At 40.3% G+C, this 15,321-nt stretch overlaps 2 protein-coding genes across 11 annotated transcripts in view; both read left to right on the top strand.

Moving 5' to 3' along the window:
- Positions 1 to 472: 472 nt before the first annotated feature.
- Positions 473 to 10,001, top strand: LOC118410839 (STAM-binding protein-like). Its single transcript, XM_035812681.1, has 10 exons — positions 473 to 640; positions 1,608 to 1,750; positions 5,257 to 5,321; positions 5,697 to 5,865; positions 6,365 to 6,878; positions 7,334 to 7,467; positions 7,588 to 7,725; positions 8,363 to 8,475; positions 8,968 to 9,070; positions 9,679 to 10,001. Exons 2-10 carry the CDS (start codon positions 1,610 to 1,612, stop codon positions 9,739 to 9,741), a joined length of 1,440 nt encoding a protein of 479 aa, XP_035668574.1. The 5' UTR covers positions 473 to 640; positions 1,608 to 1,609; the 3' UTR covers positions 9,742 to 10,001.
- Positions 10,002 to 11,457: 1,456 nt separating this feature from the next.
- The window catches only part of LOC118410835 (BMP-2-inducible protein kinase-like), a 38,400-nt gene continuing 34,536 nt past the window's right edge, over positions 11,458 to 15,321 (top strand). For 7 of the 10 annotated variants that reach the window (XR_004830610.1, XM_035812674.1, XM_035812673.1 and 4 more), the window contains exons 1-3: positions 11,458 to 11,805; positions 13,645 to 13,763; positions 14,636 to 14,741. Coding sequence is in view for 9 of the 10 variants with exons in the window: in XM_035812674.1 (XP_035668567.1) it covers positions 11,655 to 11,805; positions 13,645 to 13,763; positions 14,636 to 14,741 (376 nt within the window). In the remaining variant the exon portion in view is untranslated. The remainder of the gene's footprint in view (positions 11,806 to 13,644; positions 13,764 to 14,635; positions 14,742 to 15,321) is intronic. The other 3 variants (XM_035812678.1, XM_035812677.1, XM_035812680.1) reach the window with 1 other exon arrangement.

Raw genomic sequence — 15,321 nt, 5'->3', positions numbered from 1 at the left:
TGCCATTGTGGTATTCTGAACAAGGGACATGGACACCTAACAGTTACAGAGTAGGGTGCTAGAATTTACTTCGAGGGTATGTCTGCCCCGGAGCTGGCCTATGAAGACCATGAATCAGTCTGGTCCCTTTAGTATATCAAGCTGATCATAGTCTATATTGCGTATTGAAAACAAACTCCTAGGCAGTTGGGTGATGGCTCTTTTGTCTAGGCAAAAGAAAAATGTTACCCTGCAACGTTAACGTTATTGGAGTTCATAAGAAGTCCGCAGAGTGTCTCCGTTACTTTATGTCTGTCTACAGAGATGAGCATTTCCTTCTTATGGTAATGTTGGTAGCATTTTTTAAAAGTCCTACGGAAGTATCAAAACTTAATTTTTTCATCCATCCAATAATTCATTCAAACCAGTCTTATCATAATATACGGGGCCGGTGTCACTCCTGTAGCTCACCTGGAAACGAGAGCGGGGTCAAAGGTGAAACATCTTGTTCCCAGCGTAGTCATTCTACGTTGACTCACAGCCAAAAATGGCGTCATCTTGATTATATCCAAACATCTGTGCGAAGTATTAGTCATTATACTGACCGTTTCTTGTCGCTACGCCTGATTTCTGTCAACTTTTGTGCACAGATATTTCACAGGTAAGTCCTTATAACCTAGACTTTGATTGATAGTGAGAGCAAGGCAATGCAAACGCTCACTGAGCAAGTCGAAATTTCGAGACCCGGAAGTGAAATATGCGGTCCTGGTACCGAATGATACATGATGTTGATAATGATATTTCATTAGGTTAAGGTGATTACCGTTAACTATGGTGAAAGCATCAACCTTTCAGAAAATGGCTGCAAACGAGCTTTAAATAAACATTTCTCCATTTCGTCCTAAATAGAGCCTCTAATACCCTCTATCATAAACAGCTATGATGAGTAAGGGGAACCCCCTGATCGAAATCATGATTTAGTATCATGAGATCAAATGCAGTCGATATATTCAATAATTGCGTAAACTTTTGTATGCCCTCATTATTCCCTATAATATATTTCATCTCTAGTTTGTTCCTATTTGTAGATCGATTGTATGGTCATCGACTATTATTATTCATGTCACTACAGAGTCACTGTGTTATAATGTGTTTCTCATTATGTAAATTCACACTTATAGCACACAGTGGTATGTTATAACTTTACAAGATGATAATAGCCAGATAGTAATAGATATATTTACCCAGCAAGATCACATGTACATGAAGATAAACATGATCATCCTATTAGTTACCATGATATCAAAGGCGAAGCATATTATAAAAGGTTTTCCCTTTGGCTAGTACATGTTGTATTACATGTAACGTTACATTGTGGCTTTGCCATGGCTTGTGTTTGCAGCTTAAGGCGCTCAGAGCCAACATGCCTTTAAACTTTAAGTGCCAACCCACAAGACAGAAATATATGTTGCTGGCAGTACTGTTAGTTATTATCTAACCATAACATAATCATTGGCTGCATGTAACATCTACATTTTGTAACATTGAATCATGCAAAAATAAATATTGCACTTTTATGTGTGTGTGTTTTGTGAGGTTAATTTTCGTGACTTTTTGTTTGTGTTCAGCCATGCCGTTGTCAGTGCCGCCATCGCCGGGGCAACCGTCGGAGCGTGTCCGCGTGCTGTCGGAAAAGGCTGCCACGGTATCGGTGGAGGACTCCATCGCACCGAGGATGTACTTCCGCTCGGGGGTGGAGATGGTCAGGATGGTGGGTACACAGGAGTTGGGATCAGGCTTTTAGCCTGAGTGAGAGGCACGCTTTTCTTAAAATAACATGAAATAGGATGCACTAGACGCCCTTACACTGGGGAGCAGATCCTCTGACAAGCATGAAATTCTGATTGACCAGGGATGCCTCTAGCTATAGGTCATCTGTGGTTACTTTCTTCTACTGCAGGGCTCGAAATTCATTTTTGGGATTAGGTGCACTGGTGCACCCAGCTCAAAAAAATGGGTGCACCAAAACATTTTTGGGTGCACCACTTAAATTTAAAGGACAGCATCAGAAAATCCTGAAATCATTATTTTCCAGTAGTTTACTCATTAAAAAGTTGATGTACGTCAATTTTTACATTGATCCGCCTAATATGACCCTGTAGACATGTTTGAACTTCGCGCTCTCCTCCTCTCTCCCGCCGCGCTGGGCCATGACGTAATGGCCCCGTGCTGATCGTCTGACGTCACAGATCCGAAACTTCTGGCCAGCCATTTTGCTCGGTGAACCTCGGTCCTCTCAGCGGTAAATAATCACTCCACCATTCTGGAGTTTAGTCCGCTGTTGTTGACAATTACCTTCGTGGACCTATAAGTCGCGTTGTGAGCTGTCTACGAAGCCATAGTCCCCGGGAGACTGAACATGAATGAGTTTGTCTGCACGTAAACCGCGCGGCGACGGAACGAAATCAAAACAATGGTGGAGGTTCACGCACCGTGCCATTCTGGACTGTTACAGGAGCGAGTTCGAGTCAGTTCTTACCTTCTCCTTTCCGGACAGCACATCGATAATTACACGTAAGCTTCCACGAATTAGGGTTGAATTTACAGTTGTCCAACTAACATTGACTTAAAAAAACCCCGAGTTTTCGTGACATTTTTCCTCTGACAACATACCCTTGATCGCTACATATCGAACGATCCCGTTTTCGTGCCCAAACAGATAGCACCAAAACTTGACAGACTCGAGCGATTTACGCCGCGCCTTTCACTTTATTTTCTGTTTCTGAGGAAATTATCTGGACTGGCTGGTTTTTCTTGTAGCTTTGGCGGAGATTGTTGGGTGTTCAATCAAAACAAATCACGGACTTTGAAACAAAGCCGATCATTTCGGGCCATTCACCATGCCGGCCTGTGTACGATGGAAGCACGGAGAGCAAATAAATAAGTTTTTACAGATTTCCGAAGAATGATGATCGCAGGCTACATAAGTGGCTAATCGCTGTGAAGCTTCATATCAAGCCGTCATGGACAATTGACAAAATTCGTCAAAATTGCCATGTGGCGCGTGGATCTGCTCTGACCATTTTTCACCCGACTGTTGTTATGACGGTGTTTGGGCGCGAAAACGGGATCGTTCGATATGTAGCGATCAAGGGTATGTTGTCAGAGGAAAAATGTCACGAAAACTCGGGTTTTTTTTAAGTCAATGTTAGTTGGACAACTGTAAATTCAACCCTAATTCGTGGAAGCTTACGTGTAATTATCGATGTGCTGTCCGGAAAGGAGAAGGTAAGAACTGACTCGAACTCGCTCCTGTAACAGTCCAGAATGGCACGGTGCGTGAACCTCCCCCACCACCATTGTTTTGATTTCGTTCCGTCGCCGCGCGGTTTACGTGCAGACAAACTCATTCATGTTCAGTCTCCCGGGGACTATGGCTTCGTAGACAGCTCACAACGCGACTTACAGGTCCACGAAGGTAATTGTCAACAACAGCGGACTAAACTCCAGAATGGTGGAGTGATTATTTACCGCTGAGAGGACCGAGGTTCACCGAGTTTGGCTGGCCAGAAGTTTCGGATCCGTGACGTCAGACGATCAGCACGGGGCCATTACGTCATGGCCCAGCGCGGCGGGAGAGAGGAGGAGAGCGCGAAGTTCAAACGTGTCTACAGGGTCATATTAGGCGGATCAATGTAAAAATTGACGTACATCAACTTTTTAATGAGTAAACTACTGGAAAATAATGATTTCAGGATTTTCTGATGCTGTCCTTTAAGTAAAATGTCAGAAAAACCTAATAACAAAACTTAGTTACAAGCTTTCAAACTCTTAAAAAAACACCATGACAGACATTTTTATTATCTTTAGTATAGTAACACTTAGTATACTTGATATCTTCCAATTTTAGGTGCACCTGGGTGCACATGCACCCAGTATTTCGTCTCTATCAGTCTTCTACTGTGACCTCTATGACAATAATTTTGCCCCTCAGGATAGTCCTTAGAATGCACCATTTTAAGTTAAAATTCTTGAAAACTCTGCACCATGGAAAGTCGATGCCCCCAGACCCCCCTACTATTGTTGTACCCCCTATGATAAAATCCTACCCAAAAGCGTGGCTGTGGTAGAATAAAAAGATTCTTTTTATGAAACTGTACAGTTGTTTGGTCCTTTTTTCACACTGGTTGCCATTTTCCCTGTGATGTCATTTCCAGACAATTAACTTTTGGTACATGATTATCAGATATTTGGTCTGAGCACCAGCCTGGGGAAACCGGAAATATTGGCTTTTTTCACGGTGTTGTGGTCACATTTTGTATATCAATTTACATAATTTCGGGTGATTTCAGGTAATTATAAGCAAGGTATATATTGAGTAAGTAGGTTACTAAGTAAGTAAGGAAGTGAATGTTTATTGAATAATACTGTTATTGTTGAGCATAATCTTAATCAGACATATTCAGTAACAGTATGTCAAGGACTAGTAGTATTGTTGACTGAAATCAAACAGTCCATTGAGCAATAAGGTGACAGCTTAGCTCAATAATGAATAGTAAAGCTACTCTTGAACTTCCACTGATCATGAAAGAGAAGACAGGCGCCATGTACTGTGAGTATTGACAGGGTCATTTTACAGAGGAAATTCAACCAGTGTAATGAACAGTGGAACAAGTTAAGTGACCATTATTTTAATTAGGGCCGTGTTTTCTTATTGTACCGGTCTGGTAAAACCGGTCCTGAAAAAATTTGGTGGACCGGATGTTGGACCTATTCAAAAATGAACAGACTATATCATCAGGAATTCATGCATTTTGGGCCTTACTGGTCGAAGAAAATAACAAGAGCGAAGCAGAGTACAGTCATTTCTACAGTTTTTCTAAGTTTTGCAGTCAATCGTACAGAGGCAGGTAGTCTTGCAGGATTTTAGAACGCCAGTGGGAGTCAAATACTCCACAATGTGAAACATACTTTTTTTGTAGCAAAATGGACCATTGTTTTGAGTATCGTCCATTCATATGGTTTCACATACTAAATCAGGTCCAGGTTCAGGTCCGGACCTGGACCTGATCCTCTAGACCTGAACCGGACCTGAATTTTCTGTGCTGTACCCACCCCTAGCTCCCATCATGAGGACTGTGACCCTTTCCAGTAATTTGAGTGTCGGGTGGTGTACCAGTGTTTGATAGTACATGTACATGACTAAAAGACCCATATATACATTGTACATGTACCTACATTTATGTAATATGTAATCTTGTATCCTTACCCATTCAGGCCACAGTCTACCACGAGGAAGGAAATCTGGAAGCAGCTTTTATTCTCTATATGAAGTTCATCACGTGAGTTTGTATGATTCAATATCAGCTTTCTTTTTGTTGGACTTCTGGTGATCTTTGCAAACATTGTAGTGTGAAATATATTTGAAAACTCATCTCACCTAAAGTATGAACATTTTGGGAAAGGAATGTAGGAAAATGTTTAGATTAGTTTTTATATAGTTTACTTTGAGGTAAAAAGTCCCCAGACTTTGATAGGAAAAAAGCATTTGAGCTAAAGTTCAATTTGAATTGCAAACATGCAATTTAGTGAATCTTGAATCAATAGAATAAAAGTAATGTGGCCAAAAAGATAATTTGAAGTATGCATGCACAGGGTAAGTTAGATATTAAGGCAAAGGAGAAAGATTCAAACACGTTTCTCACCTTTGATTCCAGGTTATTTGTGGAGAAGCTTCCCAAGCACCCCGAGTACAAGTCTGCAGCAGCCAAGGAGAAGCAGACCACCAAGCGGAAGCTGGAAATGGTGTTTCCTGTGGCAGAAAAGTGCAAGAAGAAACTGACAGAGAAATACACCACTGATCTCAAGGAATGGGAGATTGAAAAGGTTAGACATTAGATAAAGACTCTCTTTCCCTTTTGGGACTGTTGGCAGTGGATACCTACATGTTCGGATAATGTAATAAAATCAATGTAGATAGTTTAAATTATTTTTTAGATGTCACATAGTTTGTATATGATGCATATGTATCTAGTAGTAGCCCGTACACTTGTAATTCGCATTCGTAATTAGTTATAATTTGTGTTTGCATAAAAAAACGCTGCTCTACATGTGACCGTAAAGCTGCACAATTCAGCCTCCTCAGCTGCAAGATTGTCGCTGTATTTGTGAAGCGAATAAATAAACTAGTCTACTCCATGTAATCACAAAACAATTAAAACATGGATTATCATCAATGTACAATCTATGAATATGTATGCGGGTGCTATTTGAAGCTGTTGAATATTTAGCACATAACGTACTCTTGTATAACTGAGGATTTTAATTTGTATAGGTAAGAGATAGACTGAAACATCATTTTTATAATATGTACAATTATTTCCAGCTAAAAATTGAGGAGCAGATTGCAATAGAGAGAGCGAAAGAAGCTGAGAGGCAGCGTCAAATCGAGGAGGATCGACGCATGGCAGAAAGCCTAATGGAGGAGGAGAAGGAAGAAATACGGAAAGAGTCTCAGGAGGAACAGTACAGAAGACTGCAGGAACAAAAGAGGCTAGAGCAGGAGAGAGAAAAAGAAAGGACTTTGGAAGAGAAGGCAGTTCCTCCTGGTGTCCTCCCACTAGACGGGGTGGTTCCCTTCAGTAAGCCTCAGTCTTGGGACGACACGAAGGGCGGAGTCATCACCACGACGATCTTGGGACCAGATACAGCAAAGTTGGGACCAGCCGCTGCAAACCTGGGCACCCTACCTGGACAGGTGAATGGACAGGTGCAACCAGAACAGGTGCAACCTGTCGTTCCTTCAGCCCCGCCTCCAGCATATTCACCTCCAGGCGACCTGCCACCCCCTAAATATGTACCAACAGTGGACCGGTCCACAAAGCCAACCAGTCTCCATGGTGAGCTTTTGTTGATAACTTGTAGCTCACTGTCAAGAACATCATACAGAATGTTCTTGCTTAGTCTTGATTATTTCTAGCTCAGTCATCACATTCTTAGCAAATATCTCACACTACTACTATGGATGGTATGTTAACGCCACACCATTTCAATTTGTTTGTGCTTGAACTAAAAATAAGCGATGAGCTGAATTTTGCAGGTCAACACACAACAGAGTCTGTGGGCCAAGGTTAGGCCATAATAAACACAGTTTCATGAAGGAAATGTAGTCAGATTCAAGTTTCCTCCCAGCCCTCTGTTTTCATCTTGCCTTCGTGCTTTAATTTTTTTACTTTAAAATGTCTGATAACCAAGAAAATAATAAAGTGTATGGCCTTAAATCAACACATCTAAAAGCAATTTCTATGTTATAAACATTATGAGATGCCAAGCATGTATATTTCCTACATTACAGATGTTCCCAGCAGTAACAAGTACGGCCTGAGACAAGTCGTTGTCCCTCAGGAGATCATGCTGAAGTTTTTGAACCTTGCCCAGCCGAACACGGCTCAGAACATTGAGACTTGTGGTATTCTGGCTGGAAAACTGGTATGTGAAGCTGACTTATTCTAGGATCTAGTGTTAAAGTTCCCTTTTTGAGTCAATTCAGGTCTTGAAACTCTTGTTACGTTGACCATAACAAGATTATTCTTTTCTTTCTCCCTCCAGAAACAGAACAGTTTCACCATCACCCATGTGCTGGTCCCCAAGCAGAGCGGTACTCCCGACTCCTGCACCACTCTGAGTGAGGAGGAACTATTTGACTTCCAGGACAAACATGAACTCATCACACTTGGGTGGATTCATGTTAGTATACGTGTCAATCTTTTAAAGTATTTTACTTCAAGTCCACAGAAATTTAATTTGTTCATTATCAGATCTGCAAAATGTGATTCTGAATTTATACAGGAACAGGAAAACAGAGTTTGAGCAGAAAAGTCTGTAACACTAGTTCACCTTTATCCGCGGGGTAACCTTTATCCGTTGCTTTTAATAACAGTGTTTAGCGATATCAACTCGATGGATGGTGTTTTCAAACTGGAATATTTTTAAGATATTGTAAATTGAAACCACTGTCTGTTGACTAACTATCTCTACATACCCTGGTTTAAAAGCAACAGATATAGGTTACCCCCTCGAATAAAGGTTAAGTAGCATTGCCTACATTTTGTAGATACACACAGTTTTAGGGAGAAAATGTCATCGGATGAAAGTTTTTCTCCCAGTCATCTATTTACATCTTTACTTGTTGGTAGATCCTTGCTGCAAGTCTTCTGAGAACCAAGGAGATGAATTTGATTTAGATTAGTTGAACTTAAAAAGTTTAAGATGTAGTTCCTAATAAAGATAAGAAATGACACACTTCGACTTAGATTAAAACCATATCAAGAAGTTGAGTCTGTAGTTCCTGATTAAGATTTCTACCTTTTTTTTACAACTACAGACTCATCCGACTCAGACAGCCTTCTTGTCCAGTGTGGATCTCCACACGCACTGCTCCTACCAGCTCATGATGCCAGAGGCCATTGCAATCGTGTGCTCCCCCAAGCACCAGCAGTGAGTACTGCAATTTGTCAAGTCTTCCTGATAGTACAGAAGAAGCCATTTGATTACAGGCCCCAGTCGCCAGCATATTGCATGCAATTATCCGGGTGGTGTGACAATGGGAAATTTTCCAGCTGGACTGGATTTTGGAACACCATGCAATTAATAGTGGTGTACGTGTGTTAAAAATCTGTTGTACAATTAAATGCCTTCTACTGTACATCATACAATGTATGCAGTCTGACTGTAAGTGGCCGGATAATTTTGCTATGTTTGCTTTATCTCTTCCATTTTAAACACCCCTCGTGTTAAAAGAAAATAAGATACATGTACAGGAAGACATTTTGAATATCGATCACACTGTTGCTATTGAGTTAAAACCGATGTACAAAAATCAAAACCATTAATGATACATATAGGAGGCACAGTACAGATGCTGTTATTCAAAACCCTAAAAATATGAGGAGTACACTAACATGAATCTGTTCTGAATCATATTTTCAGGACGGGAATTTTCATGCTTACCCCAAACCATGGCCTGAACTTCGTTGCCAGCTGCAGGCAGAAAGGATTCCACCCCCATCCAAAGGAGCCACCATTGTTTGAGGTGTGTACATGGATTTATTACAATGATCATGGATGTATATATTAAGCCACTCTCAAGAATTAAGGATAGTATAAGTAATAATGTATATTTACCATTATTTCCAATTAATAACAATTCTCTATCTCAATAATTATTTTAGATGTTTGTATATGTTGTGTATGAGTACAATTCATTGTAAATAACATAAAAAAGTTAGACGTTGTAAATGATTTAATCAAACCAATGGTATTTCCACTTTGATTCAATGCACCAGTTGTGAGCACTGTGAAGCTGTGAAAACCACCACCACTACAGCTATTACATTGTACTACAGTATTACTATATGAAGACATGAACACCTGCCTGTAGATACATCTATGTATATTTAGGGTTACAATTAGGGATGTCAAGTCGACAGATGGTGGTTTTAAATTGTAATATTTACAAATTATACAGCAAATTGAAACCACCGTCCGTCAATCTGTTAGCCCAGAACCTGTTTCTAAAAACTACAGATATAGGCCTCGGTTACCCTTGGTTAAAGGTGAATGAGCATTATATTTGTTAAACTTTAAAAACTTTTTGTCCTTGTTTTCTCTTGTGCTGATATATTTCCTGATTTTTTACAGGACTGCTGTCATGTGAAAATGGTGACCACTGAATCTGTTGTGATGGTGGACTTAAGGAAATAAACCCAGAATCTGCCATTTGCTAATATTGGGAATATATAGAGTCAAATGTACATAATCTACACCAGAGAAATAGAGAGATTGATAATTACTATTACAACATTCTATTATGACAGCAGAACTATCTCTAATATCAGTAGGCCTATTTAGTAGCTCTTGAATGTATAGCAAAACGTAACTAAATTTATGTATGTTTTGCCACTTTGATACAGGTGCATGTGCATGTAGTACAATATGCTTATTAAAGGTAATACTATATTGTAGATTTAAAACTTCTTTTTTTGTGAATACTCTAGGTAAAGAATTAAGGAAAATGTCTAGTCCATGTTGGACATACAGAGGTGCAAGTTATGTATAATATTTTATACTCACTGAAAGTAATAGGAAATTGGTATATTTCTGTTAAATGTGACACATTTACATGTTACCTTAAAGAAAAAAAGGTTGGACTGATATTAGCGAGCCACCTTTTAGATAATTAACTGTATGACTGGTAAGACCAAGGAGGTTAAAAGGGCAGCTTGTTCTAAATTTTCTTCTGGATTTTGTTTTGCATGTGTATAAGCAATAAGCAACTTGTATTTTTTTTAATTGCAAATTCATTTCCTTTATTAGCCAATTAACCTGATGTTGCAGTAGATAACTAAGCGGCCTGCCCAACATCTGCTGGTCTGCTGTACTGTCAAACCTGTCTATAGCGGCCACTCAAGGGACTGTAGAAATAATGGCCACTATAGACAGGTGGCCACTATAGAGAAAATGCTGATCAATTGACCAAGAGCAAATTACACATGATTTCAGTTCCCACTAACTCTTTCTCACGAAGTTTTGATCGGTAGATTCGCCGACAAAGACTTGCACTTTAACGCTCAAGACACGCGGACCTTCCGCTACCGCCAAAATGACCCTGCGGGGAACTCAAAATCCTCGCAAACTACGATTTTAAACTCAGCGCAGGGTCACATACGGGTCGCAATAGGCAGTGTTTCTGTATCTACAGGACTGGAAATTGTGTGGCCGTGGCCGCGTTGGACAGGAGGCCGCTATAGCCTATTTCTTAATCATTACGTCAATGGGAAAAATCCAAGGGACCGACAAAAAGTGGCCACTATGGCCAGGTGGCCGCTAATACAGGTTTGACTGTACATGTGAGGAGGGGCCAGTTACTTTACCAGACAGTGGAGTTGCATGAAACAAACCATTGACACATGAATCATAATTTTTATATCACTTCAATTGGTTTATCATACCTAAACCATTCAAATGAATGTCTAACTGTTTGAAGCTAACATATGAAGAGGCTGAGTCCTACTGTACTTGATGATGACAATTGTTCCATTCTGAAATAGTTGGGAAAATTGATTTTTTTAGACACTTTGATTTCGGTATTTATCTCAGCCATCAAACCATTGATGTACATAGTTATGAAACTTATACTATATTATTTTCTACCTTGCAAATAAGCAAATGCTTTTTATAAGTAAAAATGAATGGTCAAAATAATGATAACGTTAACTTACTTGTCTATCTGGAGTTCAGCACATTAAACTTATAAACTTTCCTTTGCTGTGTATTTGAAAAAGACAAAGTGGAATATAAGATCGAAAAGTTAGGGCATTGCAGAAACATGATTGAAGAGAAAATGTTTTTCATTCATTATCTTCTGCTTAGATCGACATGACATGTTACTGTGACAGAATAGGATAATCAGGCGAGATTTTGCCGCAGTGCGTGCTGGGTAAAACTTGCCGCCATCTTGGCAAAAAAAAAAGGCGAGGCCGGGAGAGGAAGAGGAAAACACGGGACAAATTTTATTTGTAACCCGCTTCTCTTGTCCACTTTCGTAGGATATGTCTGTTCAGATAGGTTGTAGAATACGTCTGTTTTGATTGTGAGTCGCTGATAACGTACCGAGGATGAAGAAAATTGAGAAATACAGCGAGCGGTTCACCGAGAAGCTCTCTCAGATCTCGTCTCAGGTCCAGAAGCCCAAATCGAAAAAGTACGAGGGGAAATTGTTTGTCGTCGGCCAGCATCATGTAATGGTAGAGGATGTCATCGCCGAAGGTGAGTTACGTTGCTGTACCTTCTTAAATAGGATTTTAGAAAACAACAGATGTCCTAGAAGTGAATAACCAGCTATTTAATACCAGACGATGATGGTGACAAATGCTTGATTTTTTTTGGTGGAAAGTGAGTTCATGAAAACAGGGTCAAATTTTATTGAACAATATTCTCAGTGCTTGGAGAGACAGACGACAACATCAGTTGTTTAAAATATACTAAGGCCTTAACATACTAATGTGTTGGGTTGGAGATTTGCTATCGATTCCTATGCGTCTGAGCACACACTTCGCGAAAAGATGTCAAATTCTTTACCGACTGGGACAGGCACATGATCTAGATCGCGATTTGGGTCCGTGATGGACTACAGTGTTTTTGGAGAACATCTACGCCTTATGTCCTCACTACACGACCTTGGGACGACAGGGGGATAGTGTAGAAACATTTATGGAGATTGATTTGATCTAGATCCTTATGGGGGGAGGCGGGGCGGACGAAAGGACGCCGATAAACAGCGAAAAATGATGAGAGCTGTCAGAGTCTGGTCTCAGCTGGCCGCGGGTGACATTGGGAGATGCAATGACGTCATTGCCAGTCTATGCCTCCCGGAGGGACCACCATTGCATATGGAGAGGGGATGGAAAAAATTAATAAACGAAAGTTTAATCAACAACATAATATTTACCCAGTAATCTTGTCACTGTATGTAACATATCTGCTCCCGAAATTTGACAACAAATGAATTAACATCACCAATGCACTGGAATTGTGAAAATTGTTGACCAGAAAAAAGGCATAAATTTTATCCCCTCCCCACAACATTTATTGGCCCCTCCCTATGAGTCTGTGGTTCCTAAGTCCTGTGACTCTAGATTGGCTTGCAGCCAATGACAAACAGCAATGTGACTGAGATATCAAATTACATAAAGGCCAACCAAGTAACCTCATTTAACCAACAGTTAGGTTAAATTGTGGGATGTACTTATGGGCTTAGAACTATCTCAATGCCCAATATTGTTTCATGCTACGATGATTGCATTGTAATTTGTATAAGTGCCAACAGCAGATTAAGTAGATTAAAAACATGAAATATTGATTAATTTTGGGAGAGATGGCTGGTGCTTGGGAGGTGGGGGCTAAGGAAAAAATGATTACGAAATTATCAAATGCTTTCAAATATAGACACTGATGACTTATATTCTTCTGTTGGGTGCCGCTCTTTCTCTACCACCTGAACCACCATCGTCACCCATAAGCTTCTGTTCTTCATGGCCTACCTATGCCTTCAGCCTCTGATAAAAGAGTTATAAACATTTTTCTGCAACAAGATTGGTAACGGTAGTTCACCTGAATCTGGGTAACCTATGTGTTGTGTTTTCAAAGCAAGGCATCCGGGGACAGCAAATCGACAACCGGTAGTTTCAAATTGCAATATTTTCAGAATGTTGCCGTTTGAAACCACCATTCGTCATCATGATATCCCTAAGCTCAATACCTGTTTAGAAACACTGAATATACCATCGCAGGGCGCAACGGCTAGAGTGTTGGAATCAGAATCAGTAGGTCCTGAGTTCGATACTCGCCATGCCCCTGCCCCCATGACGGTAGAGTGACACACACCGAGCCTCACGGCTAATCTCTTAAATCTGTCTAAAGGTGCCAAAAACACCTACGGATTTGGTGCTGTCAGTGTGGCAACATCTGCATACTTGCCATTAAGACCCGTGAATTTTTTAGATTTTTTTTATTGCAGATAAAGGTGAACTAGCATTAACTGGTTCCTTACTAAGCTTGAGAAGTACCATCTTTCTGATAATGAATCCCTTTCTTACGTCACCACAGGTGGATTCGCTATCGTATTCCGCGTCTCGACTCAGACGGGTCGGCGCTTCGGCCTGAAGCGGATGTTTGTAAACAACGAGCATGACCTGTCAATTTACAAGCGGGAAATCACCATCTTGGTAAGATTGCTCTATTGTTATAGGCTTATAGCCTCATGGGTACCAGGGCTCTATCCAGCGTCCGTTTTTCCATCAATTGACGGAAATTTGCTGCGTGCGACGGAAAAATTTTAAAAGCAATCCGTCAACCTTGACGGACAAAAATCTGATAAAAGCTCCTTTGTGGAAGCTACAGGTGGCTTGGGGACCTCCTCCACAGCCGTAGAAGCCACACACTGTTTGTTTTGCTATTGTTATGATTGTTGACAATGTGTGTCGGTGTTCTTTTGCATACGATAATCTCATTAAAACCCGTTTTTCAAGGTCTCAGTTCAGTCTCTCTAACTCCAGGAATAGTGTTTTCGCGACAATGGGAATTGGCTGACGGAAAAAATTTCGAGCTGGCTAGAGCCCTGCTGGGTACCATCTAGATAGTAGTTCGCTCCGATGTTTGTCATAGTTATTCATACAGTCGCTTCCCAGCTATTCCGTCTGGGAACCTTGACATCCCTATCATCCAAAGACTCCCCACACAGGCGAATTAATGGGTTCATGCACTCATACGAACACTCGTACCAAGCCTTGTCCTTTATCGGTCCCCTGACTGGACTTGTACAGGTTTTTTTACTGTATTTTTATTGGTCATGTATTAACAATATTCAAAATGTGTGTCTGTGCATATGCCAAACAGCAATTAATTAAGAAACTGGATATGATTTTGGAAACGGTCAGTCGTTTCAGGTAGAATCCACTATCGTTCATCAGTGACGCTAAAAAGCTCTATGTTGAAGAGCAGGATTTTATATCCTAAATATGAATTGATATGCAAAAAAAATCTAGTTGTAGAACAGGTGTAATGTGTTAAGTTTTTTCCTTCCCGTTTTAAACTCCAGAAACAACTGAATGGACACAAGAACATTGTGCCGTATGTGGATTCCAGCATTACCAAATCCAGCAGTGGGGTCTGGGAGATCCTGATTCTCATGGATTTCTGTAGGAGTAAGTGCGGTTCTGTTGTTCTGGGTCATTTCATGATCTGATATAATGTGATATGAATATTCAAATTCATTGTGATGGAAATAAGGGGATGCCTTGGAGTACTTTCCCATGAAATAGCAACCAGGCATACAATGTAAGAATCTTTTATTGTCATCTTTTTTGTCAGGTTGTTTCTCATATGAATGGAAGAACTGTAGATGCATTTAAGTTCGTGGGAATTTAATTTTGTGGTAGTGTGGAAATGTAGTGTTTGTGGTGGTTTTGAGTTTGCGGTGAAGCAGCCACTTAAAAAGCAGTGAACATAAAACCACCGTGACCATTTCTGCATTCACTGTTACTGTAGTTATTTTGTCTATCGAACATTTTTGATTATGGCAAGTTAATGATTGAAATCCTGACTAAAAAAAATGACAATTCAGCCTTTTGTACTGCAAGAGTTTTTAATGTCATTTTTCTCTCTCTATAATGTACTGCCTTGTTGTATAATGTACCTACATTTTGTACCCCATGTTGTATGAATACTCTAATTCACTTTGTCTTCATGGTACCAAACTTTCACGGTCTGAGAAAATTTAACTTG

The sequence above is a fragment of the Branchiostoma floridae genome, chromosome 3 (genome assembly GCF_000003815.2).
Source record: "Branchiostoma floridae strain S238N-H82 chromosome 3, Bfl_VNyyK, whole genome shotgun sequence".
Taxonomy (NCBI): Eukaryota; Metazoa; Chordata; class Leptocardii; order Amphioxiformes; family Branchiostomatidae; genus Branchiostoma; species Branchiostoma floridae.
Note: the sequence above shows the minus strand (reverse complement) of the source record. Positions and strands in the feature narration are given on the sequence as shown.

What these genes read in the sequence shown, in the direction of transcription:
- LOC118410839 (XM_035812681.1), top strand. Translation starts at nt 1,610, where the DNA reads ATGCCGTTGTCAGTGCCGCCATCGCCGGGGCAACCGTCGGAGCGTGTC. An exon ending in AGGAATGGGAGATTGAAAAG is followed by an intron (nt 5,866 to 6,364) that starts GTTAGACATTAG and finishes AATTATTTCCAG; the next exon opens with CTAAAAATTGAGGAGCAGAT. An exon ending in AGGAGCCACCATTGTTTGAG is followed by an intron (nt 9,071 to 9,678) that starts GTGTGTACATGG and finishes GATTTTTTACAG; the next exon opens with GACTGCTGTCATGTGAAAAT.